The following is a 15,611-nucleotide window of genomic DNA, read 5'->3' as shown; positions in this document are numbered from 1 at the left end:
TGTGGACTACATAGAATATAAGTAGATAAAAAGGGTATTTTGGTCTTCCTACCTCAAATAGGACCTAATGGAATAGTAAAAAAGAACGTGGGCTGCCCGCGGCCCAAGGCAACCTCGTTTGGGCCGGGCACGAGCCCAGTCCGAGACCCTTGGCTAGGGTTTGGGCCATCACTTTGAAGCCCCACCTGGCCCATCGGTCCGCTTAAGGCCTATTCAAGGCTTGGTCCGATGCCCGGCCCGCCCGAGGCCTAGTGTCTTTTTTTTGTGAAAAATAATAAAATTTTGCTAGAAAAAATTAAAAAGAATTAAAAAAAAATGGCCAAGCTCGAGGTTAGGCCCAGGCCCACTGGCCCGACCCAAGGCTCGACCCACCGCCCCGCCCAAAGTCCGAATAACCCTGTGCCAGGGCTAGGGCCTAGGCCTAATTTTTTGGCCCGTGGGCCGGCCCGACCCGACTCGAATTTTTCCGGGCACCCACGAGGATCGACATGGGCCGGGCCCCTACACATTAACGATATGAACATTCACATTGACGGTGTGAACATTCACATTAAGGCTATTTTGGTAATTATGTCACCCATTGGACTTATTGAAACATAAGAAAATAATGTGAACTAAATGAAATATAAGTAGATGAAAAGAGTATTTTGATATTTTTATCTCAAATAAGACCTAATAGAATAGTAAAAAAGAATATGAATTTAATGGAATAAACCTCTTAAAAAGTGAATTTATAAAAAAAAACTCTCTTATAGTAATTATCATTATTATAATATAACGTATATAATTAAAATTTTTTAAAATATGTAAATAGGAATACATTTATGTCCAAGCCAAGTCTTCAGTGGACTGCCATTTCGTCTTCTTGGGAGTAGAAACAAGGCCATTCCGTCTTCTTGGGGGTAGAAATTCTTGTCTCTCGTCTTTTGGTGTGTCAAATTCATATTGGACAAAGACTAATGATAGAATTATCAAATAATTTTAAAAAAAAATAAAAGCTCCATTTGGTAAACCTCTCAAATTATAATTTTACCCACTGATTTGAGTGTGGTGTTTATTTTGAGTTTTTAAATCATAATTCTACACTCATTTCTCAAAACTCAATTCAAAACATAATAATTACTTTTCAAAACTCATAACTAAATATATAATTCAAAATTCAATTCAAATTAATATTTTAATTTTTTAAATATTTTAATATTTAAATATGTTACGATTTTTTTAATTTTTTGAATATTTTTAAATATTTTAACTTTTAAATATTACGATTTTAATTTTTTAAATTTTAAAATATTTTATAAAAATAAATTCAAACTCCATTTTATAAAAATATTTTTAAATATTTTAATTTTTTTGTTATGTATTTGGTTACCATTTGAGTGTAGAGTTGTGAAAGTAGTATAAAATTTCGAGTTATGTGTTTGGTTATGAGTTTTAAAAATAATTTCTTAATTGAGTTTTGTTTTATGTGTTTGGTTACGATTTGAGTGTAGAGTTGCTTTTAAATTTAAAATATTAAAATTTTAAATTATTTAAATTTTTTGAATATTTATTTTAATTTTTTATGTATTAAATTTTTTAGATTATTTAAATTATTTAAATATTTATGATTTAAATTTTTTGAATATTTATTTTGAAAAAAATTATTCCCTTTGTAGCATTTTCAATTAAAAAATTGATTAATGTTATTTTCTGTTAATAATAAATTTTTTTAATTGAATTTTAAAAAGTGTTTAGTTATGAGTGTTGATCAAAATTTTTAATAATGCGAAAGTAGTGTGTTTTGTTATGAGTTATAATAATTTGGATTAAGTTTTTAAAACTTTTTCCAAAATTCATAACCAAATAAATTTTCTTACTTCATATGTCAAATCAAACTTTCAAACCCAATTCCACACTCAATTCAAAACTCAATTCAACACTCTATTCAAAAACTATAACCAAATAAATTTTCTACACTCAAATCATAATTTCACAATTTACAAACATAAAATATAACTCATATTTTCAAATCATATTTACAAAATTTTATCAAACACAACTTAGAGTTTTATAAACGGTATAAGAAGACTTGATTGTTTCGAAAAGTCTCGAATCATCAGCACCTAGTTATAATAATTATTATTATTATAATATAACGTATATAATTAAAAATAATAATAATTATTATTATAATATAACGTATATAATTAAAAATTATTAAAATATGTAAATAAGAATACATTCAAGTCATCAGTGGACTGCCATTTCGTCTTCTTGGGGGTAGAAACAAGGCCATTCCGTCTTCTTGGGGGTAGAAATTCTTGTCTCTTGTCTTTGGTGTGCCAAATTCTTGGGCAAAGACCAATGATAGAATTATCAAATAATTTATAAAAATAAAATAAAAGCTCCGTTTTTCTTAAATTATAATTTTATTCATTGATTTGAGTGTGATATTTATTTTGAGTTTTTGAATCATAATTCTATACTTATTTTTCAAAATTCAATTCAAAACATAATCATTACTTTTCAAAACTCATAACCAAATACATAATTTAAAACTCTTTTCAAAACTCAATTCAAATTAATATTTCAATTTTTTAAATATTTTAATATTTAAATATGTTATGATTTTTTTAATTTTTTGAATATTTTTAAATATTTTAATTTTTAAATATTACGATTTTAATTTTTTAAATTTTAAAATATTTTATAAAAATAAATTCAAACTCTATTTTATAAAAATATTTTTAAATATTTTAATTTTTTTGTTATGTATTTGGTTACGATTTGAGTGTAGAGTTGTGAAAGTAATATGAAATTTCGAGTTATGTGTTTGGTTATGAATTTTAAAAATAATTTTTTAATTGAGTTTTGTTTTATGTGTTTGGTTACGATTTAAGTGTATAGTTGTTTTTAAATTTAAAATATTAAATTATTAAATTATTTAAAATTTTTGAATATTTAAATTATTTAAATTTTTTGAATATTTATTTTAATTTTTTACTTATTAAATTTTTTAGATTTTTTAGATTATTTAAATATTTATGATTTAAATTTTTTGAATATTTATTTTGAAAAAAATTATTTCCTTTGTAGTATTTTCAATTAAAAAATTGATTAATGTTATTTTCTGTTAATAATAAATTTTTTTAATTGAATTTTAAAAAGTGTTTGGTTATGAGTGTTGATCAAAATTTTTAATAATGTGAAAGTAGTGTGTTTTGTTATGAGTTATAATAATTTGAATTAAGTTTTTAAAACTCTTTCCAAAATTCATAACCAAACAAATTTTCTTACTTCATATGTCAAATCAAACTTTCAAAACCCAATTTCACACTCAATTCAACACTCTATTAAAAAATTATAACCAAATAAATTTTCTACACTCAAATCATTATTTTACAATTCATAAACTTAAAATACAACTCATATTCTCAAATTATATTTACAAAACTTTATCAAACACAACCTAGAGTTTTATAAACGGTATAAGAAGACTTGATTGTTTCGAAAAGTCTCGAGTCATCAGCACCTACTTATAATAATTATTATTAATATAATATAACGTATATAATTAAAAATTATTAAAATATGTAAATAAGAATACATTCAAGTCATCAGTGGACTGCCATTTCGTCTTCTTGGGGGTAGAAACAAGGCCATTCCGTCTTTTTGGGGGTAGAAATTCTTGTCTCTAGTCTTTGGTGTGTCAAATTCATATTGACAAAGACCAATGATAGAATTATCAAATAATTTATAAAAATAAAATAAAAGCTCCGTTTTTTTTAAATTATAATTTTATTCATTGATTTGAGTGCGATATTTATTTTGAATTTTTAAATTATAATTCTACACTCAATTTTCAAAACTCAATTCAAAGCATAATCATTACTTTTCAAAATTCATAATCAAATACATAATTTAAAATTTTTTTCAAAACTCAATTCAAATTGATATTTTAATTTTTTAAATATTTTAATATTTAAATATGTTACGATTTTTATAATTTTTTGAATATTTTTAAATATTTTAATTTTTAAATATTACGATTTTAATTTTTTAAATTTTAAAATATTTTATAAAAATAAATTCAAACACTATTTTATAAAAATATTTTTAAATATTTTAATTTTTTTGTTATGTATTTGGCTACGATTTGAGTGTAGAGTTGTGAAAGTAGTATGGAGTTTCGAGTTATGTGTTTGGTTATGAATTTTAAAAATAATTTCTTAATTGAGTTTTGTTTTATGTGTTTGGTTACGATTTAAGTGTATAGTTGTTTTTAAATTTAAAATATTAAATTATTAAATTATTTAAAATTTTTGAATATTTAAATTATTTAAATTTTTTGAATATTTATTTTAATTTTTTACTTATTAAATTTTTTAGATTTTTTAGATTATTTAAATATTTATGATTTAAATTTTTTGAATATTTATTTTGAAAAAAATTATTTCCTTTGTAGTATTTTCAATTAAAAAATTGATTAATGTTATTTTCTGTTAATAATAAATTTTTTTAATTGAATTTTAAAAAGTGTTTGGTTATGAGTGTTGATCAAAATTTTTAATAATGTGAAAGTAGTGTGTTTTGTTATGAGTTATAATAATTTGAATTAAGTTTTTAAAACTCTTTCCAAAATTCATAACCAAACAAATTTGCTTACTCATATGTCAAATCAAACTTTTAAAACCTAATTCCACACTCAATTCAAAACTCAATTCAACACTCTATTAAAAAACCATAAACAAATAAATTTTCTATACTCAAATCATAATTTCACAATTCACAAACTTAAAATACAACTCATATTCTCAAATCATATTTACAAAATTTTATCAAACACAACCTAGAGTTTTATAAACGGTATAAGAAGACTTGATTGTTTCGAAAAGTCTCGAGTCATCAGCACCTACTTATAATAATAATTATTATTATAATATAACGTATATAATTAAAAATTATTAAAATATGTAAATAAGAATACATTTATGTCCAAGTCAAGTCATCAGTGGACTGCCATTTCGTCTTCTTGGGGGTAGAAACAAGGCCATTCTGTCTTCTTGGGGGTAGAAATTCTTGTCTCTAGTCTTTGGTGTGTCATATTCATATTGGACAAAGGGTTGGTTTGAGATGTCTTAAAAAAATACATTTTTTAATTTATTGGTGAGTTTAGATTGAGTTTGATGTGATATGTTAGAGAAGTGATATAATTTAAATAAGATGATGTGACTTAAATAAGATAGTGACTTTTTGACTTATTTAATACATGCCAAACTAGCCCAAAGACTAATGATAGAATTATCAAATAATTTATAAAAATAAAATAAAAGCTCCGTTTGTCCTAAATTATAATTTTATCCATTGATTTGAGTGCGATATTCATTTTGAGTTTTTAAATTATAATTCTACATTCATTTTTCAAAATTTAATTCAAAATATAATTATTACTTTTCAAAATTCATAACCAAATACATAATTCAAAACTCAATTCAAATTAATATTTTAATTTTTTAAATATTTTAATATTTAAATATGTTACGATTTTTTTAATTTTTTAAATATTTTTAAATATTTTAATTTTTAAATATTACGATTTTAATTTTTTAAATTTTAAAATATTTTATAAAAATAAATTCAAACTCTATTTTATAAAAATATTTTTAAATATTTTAATTTTTTTCTTATTTATTTGGTTACGATTTGAGTGTAGAGTTGTGAAAGTAGTATGGAGTTTCGAGTTATGTGTTTGGTTATGAATTTTAAAAATAATTTCTTAATTGAGTTTTGTTTTATGTGTTTGGTTACGATTTAAGTGTATAGTTGTTTTTAATTTTAAAATATTAAATTATTTAAATTTTTTGAATATTTATTTTAATTTTTTACTTATTAAATTTTTAGATTATTTAAATTATTTAAATATTTATGATTTAAAATTTTTGAATATTTATTTTGAAAAAAATTTATTTCTTTTGTAGTATTTTCAATTAAAAAATTAATTAATGTTATTTTCTGTTAATAATAAATTTTTTAATTGAATTTTAAAATGAGTTTGGTTATGAATGTTGATCAGAATTTTCAATAGTACAAAAGTAGTGTGTTTAATTACGAGTTATAATAATTTGAATTAAGTTTTGAAATTTTTTTTAAAATTCATAACCAAACAAATTTTCTTATTTCACATATCAAATCAAACTTTCAAAACTCAATTCCACACTTAATTCAAAACTCTATTCAAAAATTATAACCAAACAAATTTTTTATATTCAAATTATAATTTCAAAACACATAAATTTAAAATATAACTCATATTCTTAAATTAGAATTAGAAAGTCTTACCAAACGGAGTTATAATTTTCCCTTGTAATTCTCGCATTTTCTCGGTCGTTCCCGGCAACCAAACGGGCCCACATTTTGGAAGCATTAGAAATGAAATAATAGAAGAAATATTAATGATGTGACAGTGAATCTCCGCTCACTTTGTATTTTTTTTTTTTTTTCAATATATTAGTGCTGGCGTATTTTTTAGTAGTCTAAATCTTATATATATATATATATATATATATGAACCCTCAATTTCGAACACAAGTCGGTGATAACTGGCCTTATTTTCTCCAGACAAAGACCAAGGCAAGAGGAAACATTGAAGATCGAATCGCACAAAACTTGCCATCGCCAGCTAAATTACTGGTAATTTTCTAAGTTTTAAATTCTACATTCTATTTATTCAAATTACTTTGATTTATCTTCAATTTGTCGACTTTTGGATCATGTTATTCGAATTTCATATGAATTTATAGCATACAGTTGCAGTATTAGTTGATTAATTGGTTTATTCGAGCTCTTTGGGATTAGGTGTACGAATTTTAATGACAATTTTCTAAGATTAGGGTTTTGGATTGTTCTCAGTTTAATTTATTCTCTAACCGGTTGTTTGGTAGCTGAGAAAGTTGCCATGAAAGGAAAAGTTTAAAATGGAAATTAAAGTTTGAAACTTTGATTCATGTATTAATTTAGCTCAGTCCAGTGGTAGTTTTTTTTTTTTTTTTTTTTTGTTTTTCACAGTTTGAAGAGTGAAAAAATAAAGAGAAGAAGATTGCAAGACTTTCCTTTTCACACCTTTTCTCATAGGCCACACACACAGGGCATAAGATGAATGTTCCTTGTTCGTTGGTATTATAATTGTTCTAGACTTGAGATTCAGTCAAAATTAAGGTATTGCTTCTTAGGTTTTGTTGTGCTCCTTTTTGTTTATCCCATACTTTCCTTCGCCTTTAAGCAATTGCTGGTTGAATTTTATCTGCTAGGTCAGTCATCCATTTTGGTTTCTCAATGGATCTGATTTTCGGAATGTCCTGTATATAATCTGTTCCAACTTGGAGGAGTTGATGAATTAGATATGTGGGCTTTTCTTGTCTTAATTCTGGTAAGCAATGATTAAAATTCTAGGGTGAATCTTTTATATAGTAATTAAGTGTGTAAGAGTAAGAGCATCCACTGGTGTGTGTTTTTATCCCGGCAAACATGAGATTGAACTAAAAGTATTGTTCTTTGGATTTTGCAATGAAGCATGGTTTACCATTGTATCTCAAAAACTATCTGAAAAAGATTTTGGTAATATATTTGACTTCAGATGCTATTTATTATCCAATAGAAATTGAATTTTTTCATTATTTTAGTAAGTCATCATACATTTTGCATATCTTATTATTATTATTTGGAAGATCCTAAGGAGCATTTTTTCCCTTCTATTACTAGGTTAGCTTCTTTCTCAAAAAGAATAAGGATAGTGAAATTCTTGAGACTTTGTGCTGGCTCTTGCTGTGTCATTCAATACAACTTATATATTGATGGTCTTGATGCAGAGGCAGGCCATCTCGATGTCTGTAATCATATGAACTTTTCCTATTCAATATTGGTGGAAGTTGGAACAAGATGGCAGTTTCCATGCAAGAACCAAATCGAGAGAACCAAGCTGACAGGTACCCTTTGCTCATGGAGCCGCAGGAAAATAATGAAAATCGGGTTCATTTTATTGACATAGAACGGGGTTGTGATGCTTCCTCATCAGGCTCATCTCATAATGGTTCTCCTTGTGGCTCAACCCTGCCCCGTCTTGTAGATAGACTGTCAAATAGTGTTCGGGTGGTTCCCATCACCCAATCTACTTCATCATCTGAATCAAGCTCTAGGAACTCTTCAGTTACAAGAAGAGGGGAAGGGTCTGTCTGTCTTCATTGGAGACCATTTAACACCGTCGTATGGCTTTCGGTTGAGCTAGTGTTCACTGTAGGCCAAATTATTGCAGCCATTATTGTTTTGTCTGTCTCAGGACATGAGAACCCACGAACTCCATTGTTTGCTTGGATTGTGGGTTACGCAGTTGGGTGTGCCGCAAGCCTTCCCCTCCTTTTTTGGCGTTATCTTCACCGCAACCAGGGTACTGAACAAGGGTCAACTCAATTGCGTCAAGATTCTTCCCAGGGAAACTCTACATCAGAACCTAATTCTTACATTACTATCTCATCAACTCGGGCCTCAGAAGAGGAAGATGGTCAGAATACATCTTCGGGCACTAGGATTGGTCAAATAATGGGACCTCCAAATGCTAGGTAACACTTTTGCCTATATGTTCCTTGTGAAGTTATGGTACATTGGAATTTCAATTCTACCACTCATGAAATGTATCTTTTGTTTCCTAGTTTTTGTGTCAATTTGTTTTTATTTGCATTGGTGACTTGTGTTGTTTTGTTCAGTCCATTTAGCAAAGCTTGTCTGTATTTAGAAATATTATGCATCAACACTAATTATGTTATGTTTGTTCATTAGATGTTATAGCTCTTTTGTAGTTTAATGGAACACCATAATGCTGGTTGGTAATGAGTAACATTATGAGGTTTCTTTTGTATCTTGGATTTTCTATTTGGTTTTTGTTTGTGTGTAACATTAGGTTCTCCGCTGCAGCTTAGGCATTGGCAGACAGACGGGGACCATGGCAGCCTCCAGCACACGAAATTTCTTTTAGTTTCAGTATAAGAACCCGTTCATTCTTAAGATGATGAAGCACTGGCCCCCCAATAACAAAGATAACTGGCCCCTACAAAAAAGTGTACCAATCATTCTTAATAGCTTGGGAAGAGTTTTTTGTGTTGATGTCAAGAATAACACATGCCAATCTAGCCCTTACTACTTAGTGTTTTCTTGCTTCTTTTGTTTGTTTGTTTGTTTGTTATGGTAGTAGTTGAAGTAGAGGATAATGATGAAAGGACTATACCTTCTCATTTGTTTTATGCATATGATGGAGGTAAGTTTGGTATTAACTTGAACTAACCGACTCGTGTTTGTGAGCAGCACTGAGCAAAACAAAATATTTTATTTTTTGGTATGTGTGAAAAATCTTCTATGGCCCGTAGATGGGAACAATAAACTCAACCTCTGATGTTCAAACCTTTACAAATGGCAACAGTGTTATTAGAGGTGCACCTAGGCTCATCAAGGCGCAGTTAGTGCGCTTCGGAATTTCTCAGGCCAGACAATGTAAAATAGGCCCCATAAAGGCGCATGAAGTGTGTGTAGGCTCAAGGCACACGACTTGTACACTTCGTTTAAAATGTTTGTTTGTTTCAATTACAACCTTTGATTTCACTTAATTTCAGCGTTATTATTATTTTGTTTCCAAGCGGCTACAGGGGATCAAACCCTAAACATTCATTGCAACCCAACACTTTTTGAGCCCTAATTATACAAAGGCGTTGGTTGGATAGAGCTTTCTCTTTGACTAGACTAACAATTGTTGATCTTCTTCTTCTTCATCTCCTCTATCTTCTTCTCCTTCTCTATGTTTATCTTGTTTGACACTTTGATTTTGCTGCTATTTTCAAATTTTCATGATTTATGAGTTAGATTTTGTGTTTATGTGAATCTTGAATTATTTATCTATGATAAAATATTTGTGTTTGTTAGTATTTATGTTTTAAAATATTTAATATTTTATTTTACTTATGTTGAATCTTGAATTAGTTGCTTATATTAAATTATCTAGTTTATATCCTCAACATGAGGCTTGCTTCGATGAAGCTCGTGCCTCGCCTTGCGTCTCGGCCCTAGGAAACATTGGCTCTTCAGTGTGCCTATCACTTTTAATAACGCTGAATGACAACAAGCCTGACAACATAGACCAAGCCCACCCCAACCCCAACAAAACAACCACCACCACCAAAAATAATGTAAAGGACACCCCCCATGTAACATGGTAGTTCTTGTTCTTAGATTGGTTTTAAACTGCTGGTTAGCTGTTCAATTAAGTGAGCTTTGCATTAGTTTTATCATGATTTGATATGTCAATTGTATGGTTTACCAGTGAAATGCTTTCTTCTGAGCAGGTTAAGTGCCCTGATGGACCACTTAAAGATGGCCTTGGATTGCTTCTTTGCAGTATGGTTTGTTGTTGGCAATGTATGGATCTTTGGTGGGAATTCATCTTCTTCTGATGCTCCCAATTTGTACAGGTACGTATTAATGACCTGCAAAATCATGTCTTTTGTTCTCACCCTTTTGAGTACCTGATATATTCACTGGTTTCTTTGCAGATTATGTATAGTGTTTCTTACATTTAGCTGCATTGGGTATGCTATGCCCTTCATTTTATGCTCAGTGATTTGCTGCTGTTTGCCTTGTATTATTTCATTCTTGGGTGTCCGTGATGAGATGAATCGACTGAGGGGGGCTTCTGAAGAAACTATTAATGCTCTGCCAACACACAAATTCAAGTTAAAGGATAAAGGTAGTCGCAGCAACAGTGACAGTAATCCAGGAGTTGATGAAGGTGGTTCTGTGGCCGCAGGAATGGAAAGAGAGCATGTAATCTCAGGGGAAGATGCTGTAAGTTCTAGATTTATTCAAGAGGTTTATATTCTTCAATAGTTTGGGAATCCTAACATGGATATAGTACTGCCTTGTTTTATCGTTCCCATAATTTCAGTGGCAGACGCAGAAATTTTACATAGAGGGGGCCAACTTTAATGCAATTGTGACAGTCTAATAACTGACTTTTGCCGATCAAAAATAAAAATAAAAATTAATGCATTCAAAATTGACAACAAATTTTAATTATTTTATTCTTAGCAAAGATGTCATAGTTAAGAAAACGAATGGTCTATTTTTTAAAACACATTGTTAATTTTTTTTTGAGACAATTGCGATAAATTGAATAGACTATGATTATCAAATTGACTTATTAGTTTTTTTTTGTAAATAATATAAACAAAATGTCCAACAAAATAATAAGTTCTAATTATCAAGACGAGGCCCGTGGCCATCCCCAGCCCCCCCTTCTGCCCTCCATTGCATAATTTGTTCTTGTTGATCAAAACATAGAATCGTTTTTGATTTATTCATATCCTATATGTCAAGTAAGGCACACCCTATGTTGGTGTGAAATAAACTGCACACACACAAACAACGGCAAGCAAAAACAATAACAAGCATACAACCACGACAGGTGTGTTAAAAAAAACTGGTGGAATTAGTAAACTGATCCAATCTGGTCCAAACTGCCAGTTTGGTCCAATTTTTATTAGCTTTGGTTTTGGCTCTAATTTCGAAAATGCTAGAACTGTTTGTATCAGTCAGGTTTGTAGTTTTAAGGTTTCGGTCATGGTTCTAACTAAAACGTGATATATTTGTTTAATATTTTTTATTTAAAAACAAAAGGGTAGACGCAGTTAGCAAGGTTCAAAAAATACTAATCTTGATTGTGAAATTGACAACTTTCAACCAACTCACTGTGCTAATTGTTGTTAGTTTGTTTACTATTATAATATATATATATATATATATAATATCTCAAGTTATATAAAATATCTAGAACCATAGAACTGAATTGAACCAAACCAAACCCATTTCTTTAGTTCGGTTCTACTCTGATTACACAGACTCAACAGTTTGATTATGGTTCCAATTTTTTGTGAACTGTAGGAAGCGGTTTGGTTCTTAGCTTACTTTAAAACCGGACCAATCCCATCTGTAAACACTCCTATGATGCGTAAATTTACGTTGTTCAAAAAGATTGCCTATGTCCATGGCTCACACCATTTCACTATACCAAGAGAAGAGAAGAGTTACAATGTGGCTGTTGTAAAGACAATAAAGTCAATAATATATTTGCTAGGATTTATATCAACAAATTGCCGTCATACCCTTGCTTGGATCTGCGCTTGCATGGTGAAGTACTAATCAAGCTCCACAAACCCAACATATGTTAGATGTGAATCGTAGTCATTATGTCAGTTATGCCCCACTTCTTGCGTTAATCTTCACTATTTCATGTTATTATGAGGTAGTGGAAAACATTGAGGTGTTCTTGCTACATTAGGCACCCTACTTCGTTGCTATCTCTACCTATATTGTTTTCGTTTCTTTTTCAGTGGTCTTGTTTTGGCCTATGCTGAGTGCTTTAATACTTTCAGGTGTGTCGCATTTGCTTGGCGAGAGACGCAGATAATGACGAGTTGAGAGAGTTGCCTTGATCTCATTTCTTTAATTGTGTTGCATTTGCTTGGTGTGTTGCATTTGCTTGGCGAGATACGCAGATAATTCGTAGATAAATGGCTGAAGATCAATGCATCCTGTCCCTCTGTAAATTTGAGATTGGTGACAGCAATGGAAATTCATCATCTACAGGAGAACCCAGCCAGCAAGTGTGAAGTATCAGGGGATTGAAGTTACACGGTACACTAAATGTGATCATATCGTGGGATCAACTTGCTCTTTTAGTGGGAACACTTCCTCTTAAATTGAACCTTGCCCCCCTTTTTTGCCAATGAATCCGGGTTGTACAGTTTGAGTCAAATCAATAATCTTGTGAAGCTTGTATAATATTATTTTCAATTTCAATTATTCACATCAAATTTTAAGTTGGAAGGCTGTGCATGAATATTGACTACTATTCTCTGGAATGAATGAATGAATGATTTGAACATGGATTGACCTCTGCTTTGTGGCTTTGGTTTGTTGGGGCTTGAGCACCTGTTAATGACAAACTTCTCAAAGTTCAAATAAATGTCAAAGATCTATCTGATCTTTCCCCATGTCGCATTTTGAAGCGTTAATTACTTTCCTTAGTTCATAAGAATTTCACATAATGGAAAACAAATGTGAGACACTTCCAAAATGTGAGTCACACTGGGGGTTCACGTAGATTTACTCAAACTTATGGAGAATTGTTAATTTGTGCAGTCATGCTTTGGTCCTATTTGGTGAAACTTTTTTTAAGGTAAAAGTTGATAATCATAAAGTAGAAAGTAGAAGTTAAAAGTACTCTTACCCTTTTTAATTTATTTAAGTTATTTTTACCTAATAAGCTATAAGGAGAAGCTGTCCCAAACAGTCTGACATAATCTCTCAAATTAAAATAAGTTATAATCACCTCTCAAAAGCTGTAACAAACAGTTCCTTGCCTATTTGAGATTTACTCAAAACAAACTTATGGGGAATTGTCTGTCTCTGCAGTCATGCTTTGCCTATTTGCTTCACATTCTCTTCCATAACATCCATTTTTAATTCTTGAAGCACTCTTGGTGCAGTGGCACCCATCTAGAGATATTCTTAATTTCAATCTGACATTGTTTAGATTGCTGAATTTTGTTTATAAGGCCATGTTCAATTCTTAATTTCTAACTGGTCTTTGCTTAGGCTGCCAAATTTTCTTTATGATTGTTTTTCACACCATGTTATCATATTTTCTGGCTAACTTTCTGGAAAGCTTATTTCTTGCTTTTGAGACCCTTGTTTGACAGGGGTCTGGTTGGTTATGTTTCCATTTTCTGTTTTCTATTTTCATTTTCATTTTTTTTTTTGGAAACACAGAAAATTTGTTTGGCTAACTGATACTGAAAACGGCTTTTGGGAATTGCGTTGTAGCTTATGAAAGCTTATAATACAGTAACGAAAATTCATTACAAGACAGGTGCTCTTGATCTTATTTTTGTTATTATGCTAGTGAAAAGGGAAACAAACTGGTAAAGAAAAAAGAAAAACTCGGAAACAAACTGCTAAATTTCTCTGCACCATTTTCTGCTCATACATGAGCTGAGGAGCTGTTTGCAGCTCAAATAAACATCCATGTTACTGAAACCAGACTGATCATCGGCAACAAGCTTCCACTCAACTCTGCTACATCATTGCTGCTTGGAGTGGCTTTTGAGTCCAAACTCGAACCAGTCCCAGAAGAAGAAGATGATGATGAACCAGATGAAGTAGAAGCAGAAGTTGGCAGTGAATCTGTCGTTGATGAGCTCATGCTGCTCGAATCTACACCTGCTTCTTTGAAGATCTTTGCATCAGGTGAATCTGGTGAGAGATTGAGTAAAGCTGTAAATATTAAACAAACGATTAGTGAATTTTGTCGTTAGTGAATTTTTCCTTTTCAACTTTTTTAATTAGTGAAATTTTTAAGATTTCTGTCATTTTTTTTAAAGTTTTCAATCTTGTTTAGTCTAGAAAATTCTAAACCAAATCAAGACAACACTCGCTCTCTGCACTCAAAAAAAGATACACTTTTTGAGCTTTATTTATTTATTTTTTTGAGTAAATTTTTTTCAACAAAATATTAATTATTATTTTTTGTTTCAGATCGATCTAGCCTAGTGAAGTATAAAAATTTTTGAAAAAATTCCGTAAAACAGAAAATAAGCCAACTAAAAATTTGCTAAACAAGCAATTGTCACCCCACTAGAAATTACACTTCAAAGCGACACATATTGAGATTGACACACGAAAATTCTAGACACAGGAATAAACGAGACGCATCCTTGCATCTGTGGTTGGTTCTTTGATTTATTTCTATGTCGATACACAGATCAAAAACCTAATCCCAAAGCATAAAACCATTTATTTTTGGTTTGGTATAGTTGGAGAAATTACAGGGGCAATTGGAGACTTTGGCATCAATGTTGCAAGCAGAAGGCATTTGAAGTGCCAGAGTGGTATTGACATTGAGGCCCATAGAAGGATCAGTGCTCTCCTTGATAAGAACACACAAACATTTGGGCTTGGCACTCTTCACTTTCTGGGTGTCGTTGCAGCACTGCTGTGTTGGCTTCTTGGCAGCCCCACTCACGAATGGAATGCAGGCCACCAGGTTGGCAAGCTGGTTGGCGCATTCCTTCTCATCTTCCTCCTTTGTCGCCACTGCTGCCACCACCAACATCAATGCTAAAATGGACAACATTGTGAGTTTCTTGGTCCTCCCATTTTCTCTTAGTGAGTGCTAATGTGGCGAGTGCAAGAGTTTTTATACGGTTTTGGGGGCCTCTTTGTCTGTTGTTCCTATGTGTTCTTTGTTTTAGGAGGAGAAGGGGTGCTTGTAAGGGTTATATATAGAGAGTTAGGTAAGTTAGGTATTTATCATATGATGATACAGTTTGTTCCAGTGAATGGATCGGACAGGTCCAAGCTCCTCAAGCCCACGTCCAAACGATCAAGCCCACCGGATAACCTGCAAACAAGTCCAACGGGGAATGGGATAGTCCCCCAGTGAACCCTCCGACGAGCAAGTTAGAAGGAGAAAATAGGGTGTAGAGAGAGAGATTAGAGATAAAAAGCTTAACCTTCTTCTTGTCTTCAACGTT

General features: G+C 30.6%; 1 protein-coding gene across 6 annotated transcripts; it reads left to right on the top strand.

Moving 5' to 3' along the window:
- Window positions 1-6,532: 6,532 nt before the first annotated feature.
- On the top strand, window positions 6,533-12,961 carry LOC114259332 (E3 ubiquitin-protein ligase At1g12760). Of its 6 annotated transcripts, none has more exons than XM_082903178.1 (7): window positions 6,547-6,672; window positions 7,048-7,197; window positions 7,290-7,408; window positions 7,848-8,594; window positions 10,365-10,490; window positions 10,572-10,863; window positions 12,450-12,961. In XM_082903178.1, exons 4-7 carry the CDS (start codon window positions 7,918-7,920, stop codon window positions 12,507-12,509), a joined length of 1,155 nt encoding a protein of 384 aa, XP_082759304.1. In that variant the 5' UTR covers window positions 6,547-6,672; window positions 7,048-7,197; window positions 7,290-7,408; window positions 7,848-7,917; the 3' UTR covers window positions 12,510-12,961. The 6 variants fall into 6 exon arrangements, with proteins under 6 accessions (XP_082759303.1, XP_082759305.1, XP_082759304.1 ...); XM_082903180.1 differs by having other exon boundaries at window positions 6,555-6,672; window positions 7,295-7,408; XM_082903179.1 differs by lacking the exon at window positions 7,048-7,197 and having other exon boundaries at window positions 6,541-6,672.
- The last annotated feature ends 2,650 nt before the right edge of the window (window positions 12,962-15,611 follow it).

The sequence above is a fragment of the Camellia sinensis genome, chromosome 13 (assembly GCF_055761805.1).
Source record: "Camellia sinensis isolate YWXY chromosome 13, ASM5576180v1, whole genome shotgun sequence".
Lineage (NCBI taxonomy): Eukaryota > Viridiplantae > Streptophyta > Magnoliopsida > Ericales > Theaceae > Camellia > Camellia sinensis.
This window is presented reverse-complemented; position numbering and strand designations above follow the sequence as displayed.

Coding starts and splice junctions, on each gene's coding strand:
- LOC114259332 (XM_082903177.1), top strand. CDS start 7,918: ATGGCAGTTTCCATGCAAGAACCAAATCGAGAGAACCAAGCTGACAGG. Junction 8,595..10,364: donor ATGGGACCTCCAAATGCTAG/GTAACACTTTTG, acceptor TCTTCTGAGCAG/GTTAAGTGCCCTGATGGACC. Junction 10,491..10,571: donor GATGCTCCCAATTTGTACAG/GTACGTATTAAT, acceptor GTTTCTTTGCAG/ATTATGTATAGTGTTTCTTA.